The 23,753-nt window shown below is 38.2% G+C and overlaps 1 protein-coding gene across 1 annotated transcript in view; it reads left to right on the top strand.

Moving 5' to 3' along the window:
- Positions 1 to 12,606: 12,606 nt before the first annotated feature.
- LOC100893107 (RING finger protein 17) overlaps positions 12,607 to 23,753 on the top strand; it is a 106,784-nt gene continuing 95,637 nt past the window's right edge. The window contains exons 1-9 of the mRNA XM_030994230.1: positions 12,607 to 12,786; positions 14,914 to 15,023; positions 15,629 to 15,738; positions 17,996 to 18,060; positions 18,770 to 18,920; positions 19,552 to 19,687; positions 20,103 to 20,183; positions 20,898 to 20,998; positions 22,799 to 22,914. Of these exons, the coding sequence (XP_030850090.1) occupies positions 12,726 to 12,786; positions 14,914 to 15,023; positions 15,629 to 15,738; positions 17,996 to 18,060; positions 18,770 to 18,920; positions 19,552 to 19,687; positions 20,103 to 20,183; positions 20,898 to 20,998; positions 22,799 to 22,914 (931 nt within the window). The 5' untranslated portion in view covers positions 12,607 to 12,725. The remainder of the gene's footprint in view (positions 12,787 to 14,913; positions 15,024 to 15,628; positions 15,739 to 17,995; positions 18,061 to 18,769; positions 18,921 to 19,551; positions 19,688 to 20,102; positions 20,184 to 20,897; positions 20,999 to 22,798; positions 22,915 to 23,753) is intronic.

Below are 23,753 nucleotides of genomic sequence, written 5' to 3'. Positions count from 1 at the left end.
GTCGATCGTAGCAATTCACGTTGTCGTTGTGCAAATCTAAAAGTCCCTAATGGCAGGTACTGGCACGCCTCAATGCGGGGCAATGCGGGAACAAAAATCCATGCAAGTGTCAGGCGCCTTAAAGATACTATGTCCCTTTTGCAGTCAACCTCAAAATCTGTAGAACTTTGCAGGAATTATGAAAATGTCATGTATATCCTATCTGTGAAATCTAAACGTTAGCAGTGTCCTTATATTCAAATTATGCAAGAAAACCCGTTTACTTGCTAGACTTCACTGTCAGACACTATTGTCAGTATTGAGTGACTGACTGGCTTTTTCTTCGTCTTTGGTAATAACATACATAAAATGAGCTGTAAAGGATTTGTCTACTACAATAACCCACTTCTTGTAATAGCCAAAATTAAACTGATTGAATGGTCTGAAAATCAAGACTATTACTTATTGGCTCTTTAGCTCCTAAGTCGATTTGACAACTAATAGTCGTTATTTTCCCATTTAAAGACATTTTCAAGCCTCATTCTTTTAAGGGGAGTTCTAAATTGTATTATCTTTCAGATGCCATTGGAATTTAACCTTTTCATTTTTATTAAGGCGTATTGTCGTAAACTTGACGGGACAATGCATGTCATGTTGTTACGCATTGCACAAAAGATACACGGTCTTCGTGCAACTAAATGTCAGGCACTGGCACGCCTCAATGCGGGGTAATGCGGAAACAAAAATCCATGCAAGTGTCAGGGCGGCTTAATTAACTAGAGCAGATGAGGGTAAGTATAATGTTTTAATTAATTTAGGATATCGATATTTCGTATCATTGTCTTGCAAACTTACTACACATGTAATATGATATCTCCTCGAAAGTTTATTATCGACACAAACACCGAGAAATTGTATAGATGAAAATTCCTCTAAAGGAGTATCATCAAATTCTATATTACCAGGAAGGGTATCTAAGGAGTTGCTAAAAAGCATAAAGTTTGTTTTGTTAAGGTTTAATGATAATTAATTTGCAGCATTTTTCAGTCTAGACCGCAGAACCTAAATCAAAACTGCGCCTTACCTTATTTTCCAACCTCTGAATTCTTGAATCAAAGAAATGCTGATAAATTATGTCCATAAGCTATTGATCCATTCCAATTCTTTCAGTATAAACACAAAGGCTTTTCTTTCTAAAAGTTAGACTACGCTATATTGCAGCGAAAAAGTCACAGACAACAGATTCCCTCGTCACTCTTAAGGCAGCAATGAAATAGTAATAACAATAATATTGGTGGTTAATTCTTTATATAAAGCGCCCCAGGTCCCTCAGGCATGACGCTCACCATGGAGCTATACGGGGATTCCCGGATTACGTCCCGTGAGAAAGACCACGACAGGGCCAGACGTGGTCTTTGCGGAGCAGCCATACCCTTTATCCAATATTTCATCCAACACATTTTAGTTAAATCCACAGAAGAAGTAGCTAAGATGAACTGAAACTTGCATCAATACTTTCATTTTGAAATACTCTCGTGAAACATAACATAAAATGTTCATTTCATTTCACTTATTTTCATTTCCAAGCAGAAGACAAAACAATATCAGTTCAGTTCATTTATTTCAATCATAAAACCATAACAAAATATATATACAAAAGTAACATAAAACAATCATAATCTTACAATTCTGGAATTAAGAAATTGGAGACTAAAAGGGAAGTTTGAAAAACTTGTGAGTATAATAGTCCCCTGACATAAATAATAAATAACGAGATTACATGGTTGTACAATAATACTACAATAATAACAATATATAAAAAAGATACTACACATTATAGATACACACCGATGAACAGACACACACCCCATTCATACACACACACATATGTATGGTACGTTGCAAGTTTGAACAACCTAAAAGAAAGAGTTAATATAAGCAGTTGAAGCGGACTAAGGCTCGCGTGCAAAATAATGATCGCATAATATATTACTTCTAGTTACATGTACCAGGCGTAAATATCCAACAAGACATTGATATCCGGGACTAAATACACAAGAAAGAACTGAAACAATGCCATACAGACAAACGGCCTTAAGTATAGGCCTACACATCGAAGCCAGTCACACGTTGCTTCATCTGTGAAGTATATAATACGATCAAATCGAAATTTTAAATCTACTTCACAACAATGACGCATTTTTGGTGTATTTATTTGGTCGAAAAAAGAATTGTATTCGTATATAATTGGTTACCTTGAGATAAATTTAGCTCGTGTTGTCAACGATGAGTCACCAATAAACCTTTAAAACTTTAAATTAATGAATCATATTTGAAACTCAAAACAGGTAAAATCAAACAACTATATGTCTACGTTATACTAAAGTCCAATTTCAGAACTCATGCCATTGATATTTTGATACATTTATATTTGGTACTGAGCTGCTCACGACGAATAATAATAATTTCACTGGTTTAGTTTCCGGCAAGGCGTGTATCAGGTATGGCCAGGACATTTTTACTAAATAAAAACGAAGATTAATTTATTATCACTTTGTTCTTGATCGGGTAGGCCACTCATATATTTACGAGTAACCTACTCATTGATTTTGACAACCCTTCATGAACGAATTGTTTGATATTCCACATAACTGCCGCGCCATTAAAGGTACTATGTCCCTTTTGCAGTCAACCTCAAAATCTGTAGAACTTTGCAGGAATTATGAAAATGTCATGTATATCCTATCTGTGAAATCTAAACGTTAGCAGTGTCCTTATATTCAAATTATGCAAGGAAACGCCTTTACTTGCTCGACTTCATTGTCAGACACTATTGAGTGACTGACTGACTGGCTTTTTTCTTCTTTGGTAATAACATACATAAAAATGAGCTGTGAAGGGTACATGAGCATTTGTCTACATCAATAACCCACTTCTTGTGATGGCCAAAATAAAACCGATTGAATCTTTGCGCAGCATAAAACTTATGACCATTCGGTACAATAGTCTGAAAATCAAGACTATTACTTACTGGCTCTATAGCTCCTAAGTCGATTTGACAACTAATAGTCGTTATTTTCCCACTTGAAGACATTTTCAAGCCCCACCTTTTATAGGGAAGTTCTAAATTAATATTATCTTTCAAATGCCGTTGGAATTAAACCTTTTCATTTGTTTGGCCTGCAAAAGGGACATAGTACCTTTAATTCTATCATGTTGAGTTCACATTTTTTTCAATTCTTCATTTTAATATAATGCTTGCATGATGCTAGCTCGGATGTGTCCTGTGAAAGTTCTGAAGTTGTCAAGAAATAACAATTGGAACCAGATTTGATAATATTTACCCTCGAATGCAAGGAATGCAGGTCGATGTTTACATACTGAAAAGTACCAGTTTTGTCACCAAATTTGGTCATATTGAAACCAAAGATTGAATATTCATGATGTAGCAGCGACAATAGCTATTGAGAATCGCAAAGGGAATCCCCGTTTACCATTTCGCAATCCACAGTGACGTGCAATCATGGGTGTCGATTTGTATCCGTGGTTGGGGGGGGGGGGGTGATACGTGCCAAAATATTTTCGGCAATGGATCAAAGCAACCAAGAGGTAGAAGCATGTGGCAGGTTCCACCCCTCCCTTCCAAGTTATTAACTTTTTCAAGCTACCCTCAGTCAAGATAAAATTTCAGAGAATATAAGAGTGGTGATAACATTAATAACATGCTAAATGTTAGTCCTGACTCTTGCCTGCAGTGTAGGCCTACCAGACTGATTTCATCTATTTTTAAACGAAATTTAGACATTACCCAAAAAAATCCAATGGTGAGAGATATCAACCTGTGAAAGTATTATGTGACCAGTGGGCAAATGCATTAATAAGCAACCAGGAAAGGTTCATGTAGACAGAAAATTCTTTATTTTCTGGTGATAGAAACATGCATTTTATGAATATTGATGTCTCCAAATAACATTCATCGTGAAAAACCTATTCCTATATTCTATGTATTAAAAGAGATCTCAAAAAACATACTTCTCATTAGTAAATGAAAAACATATTGCTTTTGGTTCTTCATTTGACTCTGTTCCTTCTTTAATTAAACCAACTGAATCCTCTCTGAGGGAAGTCAATTCAATGAAACAGAATATCACTGATGCAAAATTTGGTTCTCAAAAGACAGAAAATTTCCACTCCTGATCTCATACAAACTGTTTGTTTCTTAAAAACATAATATAAAACTTACGCTCAAACTACCAAACAACAAACTTCCATTATCTCCTTCTTCACCCAGATATACTTATCATACCAGATACGCTCTAAAATATAAGCATAATATTCCCCTAAGGCCCTGACCAGAGCACTATTTTTCTTCAAAAACTATAACCAGTCTTAGAAGGTGCATTATTATTGAAAGGGTGTTATAAACAAAACTTCAAGCTTAATAACCTTCTAACCTTCAAAAACACCTTAACTATCTCATGCCTGTTCCCGGTGCCTGTTAAGTTTGAAATACATCACATAGGCTTACATCAGCTTTTTAATAAAACAAAATTAAGTTGTGACATAATAATCTTTCTCCAAAATATCGAACTGGAGTATTCTGTTGTATTGCTTGTTTATGTACATACAAAGAGCTTATTTTCAAGAGGCACTAGATCCATGTGTGTAACTTAGGAAAGAACTCTTTGTTTACCCGATTTTGTTCAGGTGTCTATGGAAAATTGTATTTAAAGATGCATGTGTTCATAGTTTCTCTCGTAATTTAGGTTAATAATTTTGTTCAAGGTAAAAAGAGGAAAATGTATATCATTATCTCCATTTGCTATCAAAAGATTTTGCTCCTTTCGGAAAATAGCTCTTCAATATTTTACATGTAGAGATATAAATAAACAAAGAAATGGATAAAAAAATCAATAAAACAAAAAAAATACTGAGTATGAATCAAGGAACAAATTGAAATTTTCGTCTCCTACATGCTGCCATTTGGACAAAACCGTCTTTCTCTTGTCTTTCTTCCTTTTCTCTTCCCCCTTCCTTTTTTCTTCTGCCCGTTTCTTCCCCTTTTCCCCTTTTCACAGGTAGCAAGCCATCTTATCAATTTTTGCCTGTGAAAACATTATGTTGCTACTATTTTCTCCCCTTCCTTCCATATCTTGTTCTATACGGAATCATCATGATCATGTGTGTCGATCCCTGGGTCACTTGTGCCATCTGGGCTAAATGGAACCCATATATGTATCCCACATGGGGCCAATATTTAGTAACCCATATGTGATCTATCTGGGCCAGCCCTTATGAGTCCCAGATGAGAATGAGCTGGGCGTACACATATGGGTAGAATATGAATATGCCCATATGAGTAACACATGGGGAAAATCTGGGTTAACCCACATGGGATATTATTATCTGGGTTAACCAATACTGGTTCCAGATGGGACCCATCTTTCTTATATGGGTTTACCAATATGGGTCCCATATGCTTCTTGGGTGCAGATGCCTTAGGGCCACAGATGGTGTTCCATATGGGGCCCATGTTTCAGAGAATATGGGACCCATCTGGGTCCCACATGGGCTTGCTACCTGGGTTATTATCCTCTCTGTCTCTCATTATCTCTCTCTCTCCCACTCTCTTCTTCTTTTTTGTATTTTTGTGCTTCGCGCTTAACATTTAGCTCGTTGCTTTTTAACGCTGCGGCTTTGCATTTGGCGCACTGCATTTCTATGATGCTGTTGATTGAATAAATTGAATAAATTCATCAATTCCTGATGAAGCCGTATAAGCGAGAATTCAATTTATTCATGTCTCATATACGGTTGTCTCATTTACTTCAATTATGAATAGACAACAGCCGCTTACGCAGGGGACGGGGGGGGGTGTTCTGAGGATTAACCCCCCCCCCCTCAATTATTTTTTCGGGAAAAAATGAATACTATTGATTCCATGAAAATTACCAAATCCAAACCTTTTTTCTTTCAATCAAAGTGTACTTGTCTTGTTGGATAATCAAAACGCACTCGTCTTTGAATGACGTGATGGTGGAATATTATAGGCTAAAGGATAATCTCTTCAAACACTTTGACAGAGGCAGAACGTATCTTACCAGCACTGATCACTAGCAGTCGTTTGGATGTGAGTCTGAAAAGATAAGTAGGATTTACACTTTTAACATAATTTGTATATCGAGACCGATGATGATTATGGATTTTTTTATACTATTTTGAAACTCGAAGCGTCAATATACCGACTCCCATTATCCCTGTCAACAAAGAGCCACACTAGAAACGCCCCTGGATTGGATACGATGGCAACCATTATTCAAAGCATTATCTGTTTCCAATTATGGTGTTCATATCCCATTTATTTATGAATACTGCGGAATCATGATCATGAGTCATGCTGCATGGAATTCAGCGCCGTGTGTATAGAGCCTCTTTTCTGTTTTCTATTATCAATTTTCTATTATCATATTTTGTGTATGTTTTGGAACTAAAGGATGGTTTGTAGAGAAATTATAAAATTAGCGTATCCCCAACATCATATGACTCTGTGGTGGTAGAAAGGAAAATGTCAAGCCACCAAATCCGTGTTTGAAATAATCGCACAGCATTTCTATGATATTTACACGAATCGCTGCCCCCCCCCCCCCCCATCATGGCATCTAAAGAAGAAACATTAACGAAATGTCAACAAGGCCATCCTCAATGTTAAATCTGTTTAGATGCTTGAGGTCCTACAAAGTATCTGTCCATCTATCTCATATACGGTTGTCTCATTTACTTCAATTATAAATAGACAACAGGCGCTTACGCAGGGGACGGGGGGGGGGGGGGGTGTTCTGAGGATTAACCCCCCCCCCCTCAATTATTTTTTCGGGAAAAAATGAATACTATTGATTCCATGAAAATTACCAAATCCAAACCTTTTTTCTTTCAATCAAAGTGTACTTGTCTTGTTGGATAATCAAAACGCACTCGTCTTTGAATGACGTGATGGTGGAATATTATAGGCTAAAGGATAATCTCTTCAAACACTTTGACAGAGGCAGAACGTATCTTACCAGCACTGATCACTAGCAGTCGTTTGGATGTGAGTCTGAAAAGATAAGTAGGATTTACACTTTTAACATAATTTGTATATCGAGACCGATGATGATTATGGATTTTTTTATACTATTTTGAAACTCGAAGCGTCAATATACCGACTCCCATTATCCCTGTCAACAAAGAGCCACACTAGAAACGCCCCTGGATTGGATACGATGGCAACCATTATTCAAAGCATTATCTGTTTCCAATTATGGTGTTCATATCCCATTTATTTATGAATACTGCGGAATCATGATTATGAGTCATGCTGCATGGAATTCAGCGCCGTGTGTATAGAGCCTCTTTTCTGTTTTCTATTATCAATTTTCTATTATCATATTTTGTGTATGTTTTGGAACTAAAAGATGGTTTGTAGAGAAATTATAAAATTAGCGTATCCCCAACATCATATGACTCTGTGGTGGTAGAAAGGAAATGTCAAGCCACCAAATCCGTGTTTGAAATAATCGCACAGCATTTCTATGATATTTACACGAATCGCTGCCCCCCCCCCCCCCATCATGGCATCTAAAGAAGAAACATTAACGAAATGTCAACAAGGCCATCCTCAATGTTAAATCTGTTTAGATGCTTGAGGTCCTACAAAGTATCTGTCCATCTATCTCATATACGGTTGTCTCATTTACTTCAATTATGAATAGACAACAGGCGCTTACGCAGGGGACGGGGGGGGGGGGGGTGTTCTGAGGATTAACCTCCCCCCCTCAATTATTTTTTCGGGAAAAAATGAATACTATTGATTCCATGAAAATTACCAAATCCAAACCTTTTTTCTTTCAATCAAAGTGTACTTGTCTTGTTGGATAATCAAAACGCACTCGTCTTTGAATGACGTGATGGTGGAATATTATAGGCTAAAGGATAATCTCTTCAAACACTTTGACAGAGGCAGAACGTATCTTACCAGCACTGATCACTAGCAGTCGTTTGGATGTGAGTCTGAAAAGATAAGTAGGATTTACACTTTTAACATAATTTGTATATCGAGACCGATGATGATTATGGATTTTTTAATACTATTTTGAAACTCGAAGCGTCAATATACCGACTCCCTTTATCCCTGTCAACAAAGAGCCACACTAGAAACGCCCCTGGATTGGATACGATGGCAACCATTATTCAAAGCATTATCTGTTTCCAATTATGGTGTTCATATCCCATTTATTTATGAATACTGCGGAATCATGATCATGAGTCATGCTGCATGGAATTCAGCGCCGTGTGTATAGAGCCTCTTTTATGTTTTCTATTATCAATTTTCTATTATCATATTTTGTGTATGTTTTGGAACTAAAGGATGGTTTGTAGAGAAATTATAAAATTAGCGTATCCCCAACATCATATGACTCTGTGGTGGTAGAAAGGAAATGTCAAGCCACCAAATCCGTGTTTGAAATAATCGCACAGCATTTCTATGATATTTACACGAATCGCTGCCCCCCCCCCATCATGGCATCTAAAGAAGAAACATTAACGAAATGTCAACAAGGCCATCCTCAATGTTAAATCTGTTTAGATGCTTGAGGTCCTACAAAGTATCTGTCCCAGTTGTTTCTATGTGAGATTCAGGGGTCTTTATATCCTGTTAGCTACTATTTGATTCAGAAAAGAGAAAATGTTATGTTCGTAATTATGGCAATAAAGGCTATATAATTCTTTTTTTCCACAAACCCACGCGCAAAATACCTCTCATGTACCCTCACACAGACACACAAACACAGACATGAAAAGAAAACCTGACCTGGAATGTGGAAACCAATGTGCACGCCGACATACTTCATTGACTAATTTGAAAGAGCCCAATGAAAATTACGGTGTTGAGTACCGACAAACACACACATACCACTCACGCACACCCCTCCCCCACACTTATTATAGGGCCCGGCCCCCCCCCCCACTCAGTGTTATTTAGGGTACGCATATGCTTGTACCCTCTTTTTGAAAGCACCCCCTATCTGAGGACTGCCAACATTTCCGAACCCCCCTTTCGCGGGCTTTTCGCGGGCTTTTTTTGCATTGGAGACCCCCCTAAATCAGAAAAAATGCTCAATGTACCCCCCTAAATTCGGAATAATTTCTCAGGAGTCCAAAGAGATGAGAGAAAAAAAGAAAAACACCCCCTTTTTAAAGAAATCTCCGGGTGAAAAGTCAAATACACCCCTTTTCTTACAATTCTCGGGCCGGACTTTGTCGCACGAAAAGTACCCCTTTACCGGACATTTTGGCAACACGCATGCGGTCATTCCGACCTCTGAGTGGGGGGGGGGGGGGGGGCCGGGTTATAGGGTGCCAACAGAATAACTCTGGTTTCACCCATAGAACAAACTTTTGCCAAATGTGAAGTGCCATGATTGCACATCACAAGCCACGAAAAACCAACGAAGGAATTTGGTTGTCTATATCCTGCGCCTTGCGCCTCTCAAGTATGAAAATGCTTATAATTTGCATAGGCCCATGGACCAACTTTTGTCAGAATTTGGTAGGTTGCGATAATTGGTTTTACATCACAAATATACATTGACCGCTAATTTTGTTTTTAAATGTATAGAAAAAGTTTGTGTTACCTTCCGCCTTTAATGTTTCAATTGCGTATTTTAATTTAGTTAAGGTGTAAATTTTGAGAATCGTCGTTTTTTGTTTGTTAATCCCCCTATATTCAAAATTATCGAATTTCAATTTGATTTAACAAATAATTAAAATCCAAACAAATAGGATAATTCTCAATTTTGTTATAACATTGGCTATCAAATTTCAATATTATACTGTAATATAGGTAATTGAGTGCAAAGGTAAAGATTCGAGAAAGAGAGAGATATACACACACACATACACACACAAACGCACACACGCGCGAGCACGCACACGCACACGCACACACACACACACACACACGCATTAGGCCACCGACAATACCGCTCGGGTCTTGCCCAACGTTCAACCTTTTTGGGCAGATTTGAAGTAACATGATTGTTCAAGTATAGTATGACAATGATTTTCTTTTAATACGCCAATGCATGGACCAACCTTTATCAGAATTTGATAGCATACGACCAGTTTAACATTATAACATGTTGAATCAACAAAAAAGTTACCTTCCGCCTTTATTCACTATGGATTAATTTGCTTAAATCAATTAAGTTTTATAGCTATGACAGTGTTAAGTCTTGAAAATCGTCATTTTCTTTTGAAACGTTTTGATTTCAAATACCCGCTGCATCTATAATAAGATAATCAGACTTGGTGAAAATTCAATTACATAGATGATTGTGGATCCTTTGCGTGATTTTTAGTCAGTGATCAAACAACGTATTTATTTATAGCATAATATACCTATTACATATTGAATTTAATTGTAGTCAAAACAACATAAGTTATTTTGTTCATCTTGTTCATCAATGATAATTCTTTTCTCCTCCCTCTCTATCTCTCTCTCTCTCTCTCTCTCTCTCTCGACTATTGTTTGAAGTATTGCGAAATTTGTTTATGCTTATTGCAAGCACCATTAAAGATTTGTTTTGTGTAGAGTGTGATCACGGGAAAACGGCTTGAGTGAGGCGCGATGGCTTGAGTAATACGCGATGGCTCAGTGGTAGAGCAGTCTTAGTGGACTCGTACAAACCGGGAGGTCCCGGGTTTGAAACCAATAAAAGTCGATCCGCTCGTACCCTTTGTTAATACAATAAATCATCATTACCGAGTCCCTCGGAGGGGAGTTTAAGCCGTCGGTCCCCTGGTTGCTTACTTATAAAAAAACACATGCGTTTTTTATTACATGTTAATACTTTAGTTTTGTTTCTTCAAGCTTGTACCCTAATTACATATTCTGGACCAGCCACGCCCGTTATCCAACAGTTTATGAACACTCTTTAAATAACTCCACAAAATATGTAGCTGGGCTGGGCTAAAACTGGCATCATCAATATTATCATATTGAAACACTCTCGTGGAACATAACTTTAACATATTTAATTTATTTTATTTTATTTATCTTTATTTTTTCCAAACATACGCCAAATCAACAAAAATTGTAGACACATGCAAGGCATGATTGATAATAAGTTTAAACAAACTTACAATAAAGACTTGGATCTCAGAAATACAAACTGTTTGTCATCGGTTTGCTGCTTTTGTAGTAGGGCGCAGGTAAAAATATTCCAGACTCACACTTGATTTCCACTTCTGGCTCAGGAGAACAACAGCAAAATAATGACGATACCTTTTCCACCTCCCAACCCAAACTGTGCTACGCGAATTTTGGCTATTGTTATCAGAGGGAAATCTAGAAAAAACCGGTTTGCTATTGGAAAATGTTGGCTATTGTTATGAAATCTACAGCAAACCGGTTCACTAATAGAAACTACACTACATGACCATGATGATTCCGAATAGAACAAGATATTGAAGGAAGAGGAAAAAATAGTAGCGAACTAATGTTTTCACAAGCAAAAATTTGATAAGATGAGAGACAATTTTAGTAGACCAAAGTCGCGTACGCAGGTGGGGGGGGGGGGGGGGGGGGGGGGGGGGGGGGGGGGGGGGGGGGGGGGGGAGGTTTTTGAATTTTTTTCGGAAAAAAAAAATACTCCTTACCCCCAGCACTCAGCACCCAGCACTCGACGACTCACGCCACTGGTGTTTAAAGTCATTTTTGTATTTTTTTATACTCCTATATGTGTGTTCCTCTTTGATTTTCTGATTTAACTTTCATATTATGATCATTGATTTTTTAGTTTGTCTATTTCATTTGTTGTGATTGTATCTTTTCATAGTTTGTTTCAAGCTGAAATGAACCCCATGGAAAACAGCACGCGTGATGATGACCCGTGTTCCATCACACAAGTGGTAAATAAAAATGAATAAATAATTAAAATAGTCTGAATAGGCCTACTTTTTAGATTTGTAATATAAGGTGGTAATGCGAACATGAAAGACTCAAAAGACCTGTGTTACGTAACATAATTATATCAACTATAAATGCGAGCGAGCGTAGTGAGCTCTTCATTTAGGGGCAAATGAAATGTTATGGGGAAAGGAAAAGATAGCACCTATCTGAAGGCAAAAGGACACTTACTAAAAAAAAAGTGTTAAAAAAAAGAACGGAAGGCAATTATCAAGGGTGAAAATATGGGGCACTTCGAATTCTTACATTTGAGAAGGGGCACTTACCAGAGATGAAAAAAGGGCAATTATGTCGGAGAATGTGAAAGGGACATTTGTCGAAGGAAAAAATGCACTTAACATAGATCTAAGGAAAAAAAGGTAGGCCTTTTATTAAAATTAGAAAAAGGGCCGCGCATGCAGGCACGTGTCAAAATAAAAGGGGCACTTATCAGTGGTGAAAAGGGACATCAGAAGTGGTGAGGGGCACTCATAATTAGGACTATGGAACTCATAAAAAGGGCACTTATCTCAGGTAGAAGGGGCCACTTTTCCTTGAAAAAGTGGGAACGTCATATGCTGCGCTCTGTAATATTAGTATTAACCGTCGATCTAGTCTGCATGCATGCTGCGACGACGAGACTACTCGACAGACGATAGGTACCTGGCGCATGTGTTGGAAGCTGAACTTGCAACCTGAATGGAAATGGAATGACCTAACTTAAGTTTTAGAAAATCGTTTCGAACAGACTTTATCAACAATGTATCGAGCTCCACGATGTCCCAACTGCCGCCGAGATTATGCGGGGCCCCATGTGCAAGGTAAACTTGGATCGAGTATGAATGATGCCGTGCCCATGCATAGACTTTCACGTATGCTTACTTACATGATAAGCATGATATTGATAAACATACATAGATCTAGAATCTAGACTAGATCTAGGTCTAACTTAGGTCTAACTTAGTATGGAAGCTTAAATTATATTTCGACAAATAATTTTAACTGTTGTTAAGTAAAGTGCCAACGAGATTAAGAGATAAGTTATACAGAAGTTGTTGGAACCTAGAAATTCAACTTCAATCTATTAAATTCTTACATTACTCGACAGAGGAGGCCGGAGGCGCGAGTTGGACATAGTCTACACATAGAGTCTAGTCTAGGTAAACATGGTAAAGCGTCTGCCTGTCGAACCATAGATCCTGGGTTCGACTCCCACCCAGGCGGATGACCGAAGCCTGTGTTGTGTGTTAACGTGCCCCTTCCCTTGTTCATAGACGCAGGTTGTGTCAAGTGGAAAACACTCCGTCCCTCGAATAGGACGTTAAATGGAGGCCCCATGTACAGGAGAGGGCGCTTGTTCAGAAACCTATCAAAAATTTGACCTGTAACTCCGGCGTGGAGATATCCTACTAAAACATACCCAAAATGAAGTAAATATTCATTAAATGTCCAAATAAGTCGTTATGTTTATTACCTGTTTCGTGTCAATTTTCTTGTTATTTTTGAAGAATTTTTCAGATAAACGTTGATATTAGTAAAATAGTCAATACTTGTTACTTTTTCAATTTTCAGTAATGACTAATGCCTGTCATGGTAAAGTTGCTCAAAGCCCTGGACTCGGGAGTAGGGTAGGGGATAGGGTTTTTACCACCCTGTCAAAAGCTGTCTTAACATTGGGGAGTACGGGTGAGCAGTAGGGGCGCATGTCCGGGAATATAAAGGATCGTCCTCCCAAACAAGGATCGTCTTCGTAAAGGCGGACAGACGCGTCCGCAAAAATAAGGATTGTCTCCATTTTCGCTGACAATTCTGATTTCTGATCGCACGTTGGCGATGCGAAAAACGGATTCTGCAATGATTTTCTTGATGCATTTTACATTAAATTTGTACAGAGACTTTCACGTTATGAGCGATAAAATCCTTGGAAGACGGACAACCCACAAAAGTAGACGGTGAACTGGGGGTATTTTATGACGCGGAATCCGTTTTTCGCATTGCCAGCGCGCAGATCGGGAACCCGAAACCTGCAGAGGGCCAAAGAAAAAAAAACATCTGCAAAAATGCTGACGATTCTTATATTTTAGGACGCATTAGTCAGTGTATAAGAGGCAATCTTCATTCTCGGACCAGCGCCCCTACTGATGAGGGCACTTTGTACATGACTTTTGGGTAACAACTCCCCCCCCCCCCCCAGGTTTCATGCAAATTTATAGCCTAGTAGTAGTACAGGTGAATTTTGCCATATTCAAACAATCGTCTTCATCTTCTAAGTCAAATTGCCAAGTTCCAACAAATTGTCGTCTCATCTTCTCTTCCAAAACAAGTTGAATTGTAGAGTTCAAACGATCCGTCTTTATCATGTCCTATGAGTTGACTAGCTGAGTCACAGAACCTGTCTAGTCCTAAACTATCTCGTCATCTCGTTGGCACTTTAAAGCTTCTGTATGAAAGTGGTGACGAGATGACAGGGTTTACTGAGGACAGGATCTAGGTAGTAGGGTCTTTGTGAAATGGTGTGTCACCTTTATGACATCTCTGTATCTGTCAGACGAAGATAGGACTTTCATGGAGTTAGTTTTGTGAAGAAAAAAAAGTTTAAAAAGTAAAAAAATAAATGGAGCCCAGAAGTGTGGAAACTTATAAGTGCCAACAAGATGACAAGATAAGATGACAAGATAAGAAGACGGGAAGACGGGTTAAATGACAAGAAGTCGACTTGCAGAGTTCCAACAACCTGTCGTCTTGTCATCGCGTCCCAAACAAGTCGACTTTCCGAGTTTCAACAACTCGTCATCTTGTCTTCTTGTCACAAACAAGTCAACGTTCTGAGTTCCAACAACACGTCATCTCATCAATTTACCTTGTCTTCTCATCTCGTCAGAGGACCTTTGCAAACCAGTCTTGCTTTCGTTCTTGATTTTTGTCATGTTGATGGTTCTCTTTTTCAGGTGGGGCCCATCAGCCGTTGATCCTCAAGTGTGGGCACACATTCTGTCAGGCATGTTTAGCCAAGATCTACAAGTATCTCAAGCATGAACTGGCCTGTCCACAGTGTAAGGTGAGCATCACCATATTTCTTACTTCATTCTGGAAAAAAAAGGGATAGGGGGTGGTCATAGTCATAGCAATTTTTAAGTAGCCTCAGGTTTCTTAATGAAAATTTTCCCACCCCTTTTTAAAATTCATTGAACTTTCCTAACAGTATCTTGGGAGGATTAAAGGATATTTGCATTTTGAAATACAGTGTACCTTCTGCCAATGGTGTTTGACTGCCTAAATCAGCTTCTGCTGTGAGGGCATACCAACTTCAGCCCCATGAGAGGGAAAATAAATGAATGAATAAATGTGGCTTCCTGAGTTGCCCCGGATCTTTAATATAAAGAGTTGTGATTGATCAAAATCAATCGCAAGTCCTCTAATCAAACGCAAGTTTGCAGTCCCCTAGCCCTAAAATCTAGTTGCAATTAATTTCAACTCTTTATGAGACGGGGGCCCAGGTCTACCTCCATGTGAGTGGTACACTGTAATTGAAATAAAAAATGGGGATCTGTCCATGATTTCAATTAATGTTATCATGGTATCTTTGGTCAAGTGTGACCTATGTTACCGGTAAATGTATCTCCATCATTTACTCTATGTCTGCATCATCTTTTATCTGTACAGGTTTCAACTCCTTTACCAGCAGGTGAGGTGAGCTTCAAAGAACTCCCTCCTGATTTCTATGCACTGGGCATAGCAGCTTGGACTTACACCAACAAAACTCCAGATTTCTTGTGAGTATGCCGTCCATTGCTTTAAAAATTATGATGTTAATCTTTGCCGATAATTGGAGAAAAGGATTGATCGGCAGCTTGCTTTTTTTTCTTCAAAGTTTTGAAAATAATAATAATAATAATAGTAGTACCGGTACATTACTTTATAGTAAACGCACAATACTAGGCTTACACAATACCAACATAGTCTCTAGATGCAACTTTGAACATCACTGTATTAATGTCATAAAAACCTAGATCACACATTCAAGAAAATTAGTTTTTCAGCTAGGATTTAAATGGATCCAACTGAGTGATATTCCTTAAATTTGTAGAAGTTTATCCAAGTTCTGGTGCTGTCTGTGTCAGCAAGCCGATTAAAGAGCGTTCATTTGTGAACATGATAACACTCAAATCTAAACAGTGATACGTTGAAGCAGCTTTTTATCTTCTAAAACAATATGAAAAGATGTTTTTAAATATCATTATTGGAAAATTAACTTTGGTAAGTTTAATTTTTCTTATTTTTTTAATATTTTTTAAATCAGTCACATTTCCATCAAGTTGTCTAATGAAACTTAAAGTTGATACTCTAAGCAAATAAATGTCCCTTAATTTGTTTCCTATGGCAAGTATATGTTATTTTTAAGTTTTTCAATTACTTAGTATATCACAAAAAAATTCTGTCTACTCGAAATCCTCAATTGAAATGTCTAAAATATCCGCCTCTCTTTGCATAGAAAATCAGTCACGACGCTGGTCTACTATTTATGACCTCACGTCCGGGAGAGAGTATATTCACGTACCCGGATGTTCCATAGCAAACATGTGCAGAGTGATACGATTTTCTGCATATTTTTGTTTCAAAGGCTGAAAAGTCTAATAAATCATAATTCTATGTACAATTCTTTACCTTCCCCTAGTACTTCATAGTATTAATATCAATTCCCCTTTTAAAAATTATGACATATACATGCCAACGATGTGCTATTAGTCGATATTTTCACCATGTAATTTTTGTTTTGGTGTTGAAATCGGCCCAGGCACGGAGTGAACAGTAGCTGTCTACCCATGCACAGTTCATTACCATACACTACAGCGATCTCCCGATGGTTTCTTCTTCCTTTTTCCCATGTCTTTCGCCTTCCTTGGCCCTGAACATCCTTCATCTACCAATTCTGACACCTGTAGTCAGGAGCAAGTCTTTGTTAGTTGTTTTTCTTAGCTGGCAACGTCGCTTTCATTCTCTTGCAATTGCCGATAAACATATAACTAGCGCACGTTCGTTCCATCACAAGCAAGCAGCGCCTAGAGCAGCGGCTTGGTCTTACCTCCCGATTCTGCTCGCTCCACGAACGTTCATGCAAGAGCCGCATCACTCGCCAAAATATTATAGAGGAAGCGCGCTTGCATGATCTCGTTCAAGTTTGATATTTTACAACATAAAATGTTTAACTGGTACTGTATCCTTTTTTGAGGCAGTCACACACATCTATGATAAGTACTATCATAGTTCTAGACCTATTCGTTTTACAAAACTGCTCATGTTAATTCATCTCATGACAATATAATGCATCCGCCTATTCATAAGTGCACGATTTAACTTTATTTCCTAAGCAGTAAACTCGTCTTAAATCTCTACCAAATAGGTGAATATGAGGATATAAAAAGAAATCAGCAACTGGAAAATGTTGCTTCGTTATTCTTCATTCAAATGAAAACAGAAAATCCATCAAATATACTCCTTAACAACAAAAAATCTAAGCTCTGACAGGATAGCATTTACGTAGGGATATCACTGCCATTCACTCTCACTGAGCCCATGACTCCCGTTCGTGACGGCACGGATAGAGGCCCGACTCTACGTGCACTTCCGGGTTTCAGACTTAGATATTTTGGTAGAGTTTACTCGAATAAATTCATTATTCTAAACTTGTTTTGTCGGGTGGACACCATTTGGTGTTATTATCGGGGTTAAAAGCTTTCTATTTATGTAATTATCTCAGTATTTGGGATTGTCTTAGAGTATCAACTTTAAGATGGGTAACTAAGCTACATGTACCAAGATGTTTCTCAGGTTGAATCACAATGTATGCCTGAACATGTGTATTCATTTTGTCTATTTTCTATTCCTTGTCATGCCTCCTCTCTTTCTCTCTCTCTCTCTCTCTTTCTCTCTCCATCCCTCTCTCACTCTCTTTCCTTTCCTCCCCATCCCACTCCTTCTCCCCTCTCTCTTTTTCTCTCTCTCCCTCCCCTTTTATAAAAATGTTTTTAGCGCACACAAAGTTGAATTCCAGACAAGGCAAGACAGAGATGAATTTAAAGGAAAGGCACTTAAAGGTAAATATATATCTTCATTGATATAGTTCTATTTTAATTTTGTTAATGATATTTGGCATTGTTCGCATTATAGGCTATAGTAGTGAAGAATAAAGCTGCACTATCTCTCTATTTCTTTCAAAAGGAGAATAAGGAGGAGAAGGGGAAGAAGGAGGAGGAGGAGGAGGAGGAGGAGGAGGAGGAGGAGGAGGAGGAGGAGGAGAGGGTGGAGGGGGAGAGGGAGGAGGGGGGAGGAGGAGGAGGGGGAGGAGGAGGAGGAGGAGGAAGAAGAGGAAGAAAGAGGAGAAGAAGGAAAGGGGGGGGGGGGGGAGAGCGAAGAGAAGAATAGGTCGAAAAAGGAAAGAAAAAGCAAAGAAGAAGAAGAAGGCCTTTTGCTGTTTTAGTCTGTTGGATAAGTCACGGTAATCCCTGTCATGGCATTATTACCTTTAGGCAAGACTTGCAATAGAATTGCCATCCTTGACCCTGGTGGGTACTTGTTTGGAGGAAAATTCATGTAATGCTAGGTTGAACTGGTTTCATAAACGTTTCACGAAACGCTAGGGGTAATACTTGTCTTATACCATGTTCTTTGAAAAAATTGTTACTTTGTAAATCCCATTATTATTATTTGCTATCATGATTATTTTCTTAATTTTGCGTCCTGTTTTAATAGTCTGTCTCTCTTCACTTCACCCACTTTGCAACCTTTCCTGTCTTTTTTGCTCAGGAGGTCGAGCTCTGTGTGATGAATGCAGCCAGGAGACAGCCTCCTGTAGATGCGAGCAGTGCGACGAGGACCTCTGTGAAAAATGCTGGAGCAAGCTGCACAAAAACAACTCCAAGAGCAAGAACCCACACCACAGGATCCAAATACAGATGTAAGTTGTAGCTGTAGTTTCTGATGATTTGCAGGTTGAGAAAAATAAAGTTTTTTTCTTCAGGCAATCATTTCTAGAATAACGTGCCATTATCCTTACATGCAACAGAGGAAAGTACAAAGCAGCCCTACATTAAAGCCCTAGAAAGCTTCAATTTCCAGGTTGAGAATTTTTTATTTTTTTTCTCACAGGCACACATTTCTATGACAAAGTGCCATTATGCTTGCATGCAACAGAGGAAAAATACACAGCAGCGATGAGTGATTTAGCCCTTGAAAGCTTCAAAATACCTCTGGTTAAAAAAAAATAAGAACATACCTGTACATTATACTAAGATCAGCACAAGAAAATTTTGCCCTTCCAATAGCAAGTATTCAAAGATTTTCCATGAACAACAACAAAAACTACATATTTTAGTTGATTTATAATGAATCATACTGTACTGAGATTGAGGCAGCTTTTTGAATGGTTGATATAAATGTACCATATATGGCAGTAATACACACGTTTCACCACAGCCTTGTAAGTCATCAACGTCCTCACTTTGCTTCAATGTATTTTTGCGTCAAACTGATATTGTAAATTTTGCAATATTTACAGGAATTCATCTCTCTCTCTCTTTCTTTGGCAGAGGAGTATATGGGTGTGAAGAGCACGACAACATGCCAAGAGAGTTCTACTGTAAAGACGATGACAAGCCTATCTGTGCGTACTGCGGGCTGACGGGAGATCACAAAGGTCATACGATCATACCCATTGCACAACAGGTAGGTGAGAAGTGACATGGAAGGAAACATTATGACATTGAAGAGTAGTGGTGGTTATTTTACCTGACTGCTAAAAAAGCATAAATGCTTGTTAGTAAGCAAACAGAGGACCGAGGGCTTTAGGTCCTCTCCGAGAGTCCTGGTAATGAGGATTGATGCCTTACCAGGGCACTAGCGCATCGCCTTGGTTTCGAACGCGTTCGCCTGATTACGTCACCACTGCTCTACCAACTGAGCTATCGCGCCTCCTGAAGTCGAGATTGTTTGTCTGTTTGGAAGAAAACTGTAGAATAAATATCTCCTTTGGATTCCCTCCCTGTTAAAAAAATGAAGAGAAATAGTTGAAAATGTTAGACCAATGGTTATAGCATTTTAGAGTTTGATACAAGATATTCTTTTTCTTTGTCTTTCACAGAATGTTGAAGTGCAAGACTTGCTGAAGCCTGCATTTGATACAGCCAAGGATGTCCTCAAGAAATTGTATTACTCCAACGTGGTAAGAAACTGATCCTTGACATTTGTGCTCCTGGTGCTGTAAAGTCTGTTATACCATGCACCTTTCTTGAGCTTTGTATCTTCTCGCATCAAATTGGACCTTGTGGCCGATTAGCCATGTTGTAAACAATTTATCCAATAAAGTCTACTGCTGCTAACTGCTACTACTACTACTACTACTACTACTACTACTACTACTACTACTACTACTACTACTACTACTAGTACTACCAGTACTACTACTACTACTACTACTACTACTTCTACTACTTCTACTACTCCTACTACTCATACTCCTACTACTACTACTACTACTACTACTACTACTACTACTACTACTACTACTACTACTAGTACTACAAGTACTACTACTACTATTACTACTACTACTACCACTGCCCCACTACCACTACCACTACCACCACTACTACCACTACCACTCTTTACATTTGTTACGTATTTTGCTAAGCTTCCTTTAAAAGAAAGTATTTATGTTGTTGATTCCCTTTTGAACAGTTATTAAAATAATGAAAAATCTAGTATATGAAAGAAAATTAACATACCGGTAGTTAAATGGAAATGGTAGGATGAAATGCGATAAAAGGTGAATTCTGAAGCAGAACATCACTGTCTGACAGATGCTAAATTTTATGAGACTTGAATTGTCTATTATTTGATCTGAGCTTACAGATTTTCTTTCCATTTGTTGTGCCAGGACGTTGATAAGGCTATGAACAAGGTGAAGAGAGAGTCCAGCCCAGCTGCGAATGCCATCAGAATGAGATTCTCACACCTACATGCTATGCTGCAAAGGAGGTAATGTAATGTCATGTGATACCGGTATTCAACGACTTCTTGTCTGGGTCTGTTCTCATATTACCACTAAAGGCTTGTGAAGATATGGTGCTGTAAACCCCTGCAGAGAAAGCCGCAGCAGTTTTTGTCTCGCCTGTGTAGCAAAAAGCGAGACATAGGCGCCGCTTTTCCGGTGACGGCGACGGCGACGGCGACGGCGTCAACATCAAAAACTTAACCTAAGGTTAAGTTTTTGAATTTTTGATATAATTTTTAAAGTATAGGTTCTTAGTCAATGAAACTTTGACTATAGGGTAATCAAGTATCCCCAATCATGTGAGTAGAATTTCAGATCACAAAGTCAAGGTCAAAGGTCATTTCAGGTCAACAGACTTGGACTATGTTGTAGCATCATCATCGAAAACTTAACCTAAGGTTAAGTTTTTGAATTTTTGATATAATTTTGAAAGTATAAGTTCTTAGTCAATGAAACTTAGACTATAGGGTTATCAAGTCTCCCCAATCATGTGAGTAGAATTTCAGGTCACTAAGTTAAGGTCAAATGTCATTTAAGGTCAACAAACTTGGACTTTGTTGTGGCATCAACATCAAGATTTTCAAAATGATTCTTCTTCGTTATTTTTCAACCGATTTTGATTCTGATTGTTTCATATGATAGGGCTAGGAGGGGGGTTTAAAACTTCTACACAGAATCGTGAAATTCATTATCTATGCTAATTTATGCAAATTTATTCGAAATCACAAAAAATGCTTCTTCTCCTTCATTTCTCGACCGATTTGGATTTGGTTTGCTTTATCTGGTAGAGCTAACTTTGGTACACTAAACTTCTACACTAAATTTTGAAATTGTTCTCCATTAATTAATAATGGTAATTTATGCAAATTTATTCCAAAAATAACAAAAATTGCTTATTCTCCCTCATTTGTTGACCGATTTTGATTTGGTTTGTCTTATCTGGTAGAGCTAAATTTGGAACACTAAACTTCTACACAGAATTGTGAGATTTTGCTCCATTGATTATTTATGGTACTTTATGCAAATGAAATGAAATTATGTCCCTTCCAGGGCATCAAATTTTTATTTTTTGACCAGTTCAAAAGTGTACCACATTAAATTTAGGATATTTGTTGTTGCGAGATGCGGATGAGCGCTACGTCATTGACGTTCTGGTTTATCATATTGAATTGCGTTATGCAGGCGAGACCGCCGAGAGCGTTTCCCTTGTTTGATGTGTTAAATGAATGCCAACTGCGCACAGCAAAGTTGTGCATATTCACTGAGCTCTGTGTTATAAGATTTTGAAACATGAACCATATTACATATTGACTACGAAAAATCAAATTCAGAATTTCCCAGAGAAATGTTATGTTTCTCCGAGGCTACAGGCTGAGTTTGAAATATTATATGCATGAGAGTGGTTCTAAATTTGGTTATGAATACATGTATATGTCATATTGAAGCGTTTATATGTACTAAATGTAATAAACATCTCACTAATGCCTCTGTTTTTTAAATATTTTTGATAGAGACATCCCTCTCGATAAGTTTCATAGGACCTTTATGTAAATCATGTTGGCGGCTAACACAATGCAAACAATGTGTATACACAAGGAGGAGTGGTGCGCAGTCTAATTGACTTTTGTACGTGATAATACCATGCAAAAAAGTGGTTGCCTAGCACGATCGTGCATAAATATAACAAATTGTCGAGAGTCGTGTGACAGCTTCTCAGCCAATACGATGCTCTCTAACAAATACCCTACTATGTATTAGATGTTGATTTTGTTTGTATTTTGCAGGGAAACCATGTTGCTCCAAGAGCTCAACGCCAACGAATCTGACAGACTCGACCATCTCGGTCAAATGGAACGAAGTCTTAAAAACAACATTAGCAGACTGGAGACAGTCATGTCTGGTAGGATTTTTAAAGTGCTCATCTTTATGCCTCCGTTACGAAGTAGCCGGAGGCATTATGTTTTCAGGTTGTCCGTCCGTCCATACGTACGTCTGTACGTACGTCCCGTTCTCGTGATCGCGTTATCTCAAGAACCGATTGATGAATTCCTGCCAATCTTAGGTCATGTATGTATCTTGCAGAGCCAATGAATTGATTAGATTTTGGGATCATGAGGTCATAGGTCAAAGGGCTCATTATGTATGCAATAATAGCTTGTGATCACATTATCATTAGAACAGATGGATAGATTACCATGAAACTCAGGACATGTATGTATCTTGCTGAGGCAATGAACTGGTTAGATTTTGGGGTCATGAGGTCAAGGTCAAAGGTCATGGGGCTCATTATGTATGCAAAAATAGCTTGTGATTGCATTATCATTAGAACCGATTGATGGATTACCATCAAACTCAAGACATGTATGTATCTTGCATGTGGGGTCATGAGGTCAAAGATCAAAGGGTCATACATGTATATGAGAAATAGCTTGTAATCACGATATTCTGAGAACCTTTTAATGGATTTCAACTGAACTAGAATTTGAAAAATTTCTTCCGTTTTGGTTTCTAAAATCGCTCTATGACGGAGGCATCACTTTCGAATACGCGCAGTCGAAGTTCCATCTAGTTTCTTGTTTTGTGTTCAAGATGTTAACCCATCGACTTCCTAGTCCTCTCAATTCCACTAGACTTGGTGCCTGTTTCACCCTGTTCCCTGTCAGCAACGGCTCGAAGAGAAGGTTGCATTTGGATAATGGGGACTATTATTTGTGAGGTTTTTCGTTTTTTAAACATTTT

Source organism: Strongylocentrotus purpuratus, unplaced genomic scaffold (genome assembly GCF_000002235.5).
Source record: "Strongylocentrotus purpuratus isolate Spur 01 unplaced genomic scaffold, Spur_5.0 spur5_scaffold_21, whole genome shotgun sequence".
In the NCBI taxonomy this organism is placed as follows: domain Eukaryota; kingdom Metazoa; phylum Echinodermata; class Echinoidea; order Camarodonta; family Strongylocentrotidae; genus Strongylocentrotus; species Strongylocentrotus purpuratus.
Note: the sequence above shows the minus strand (reverse complement) of the source record. Positions and strands in the feature narration are given on the sequence as shown.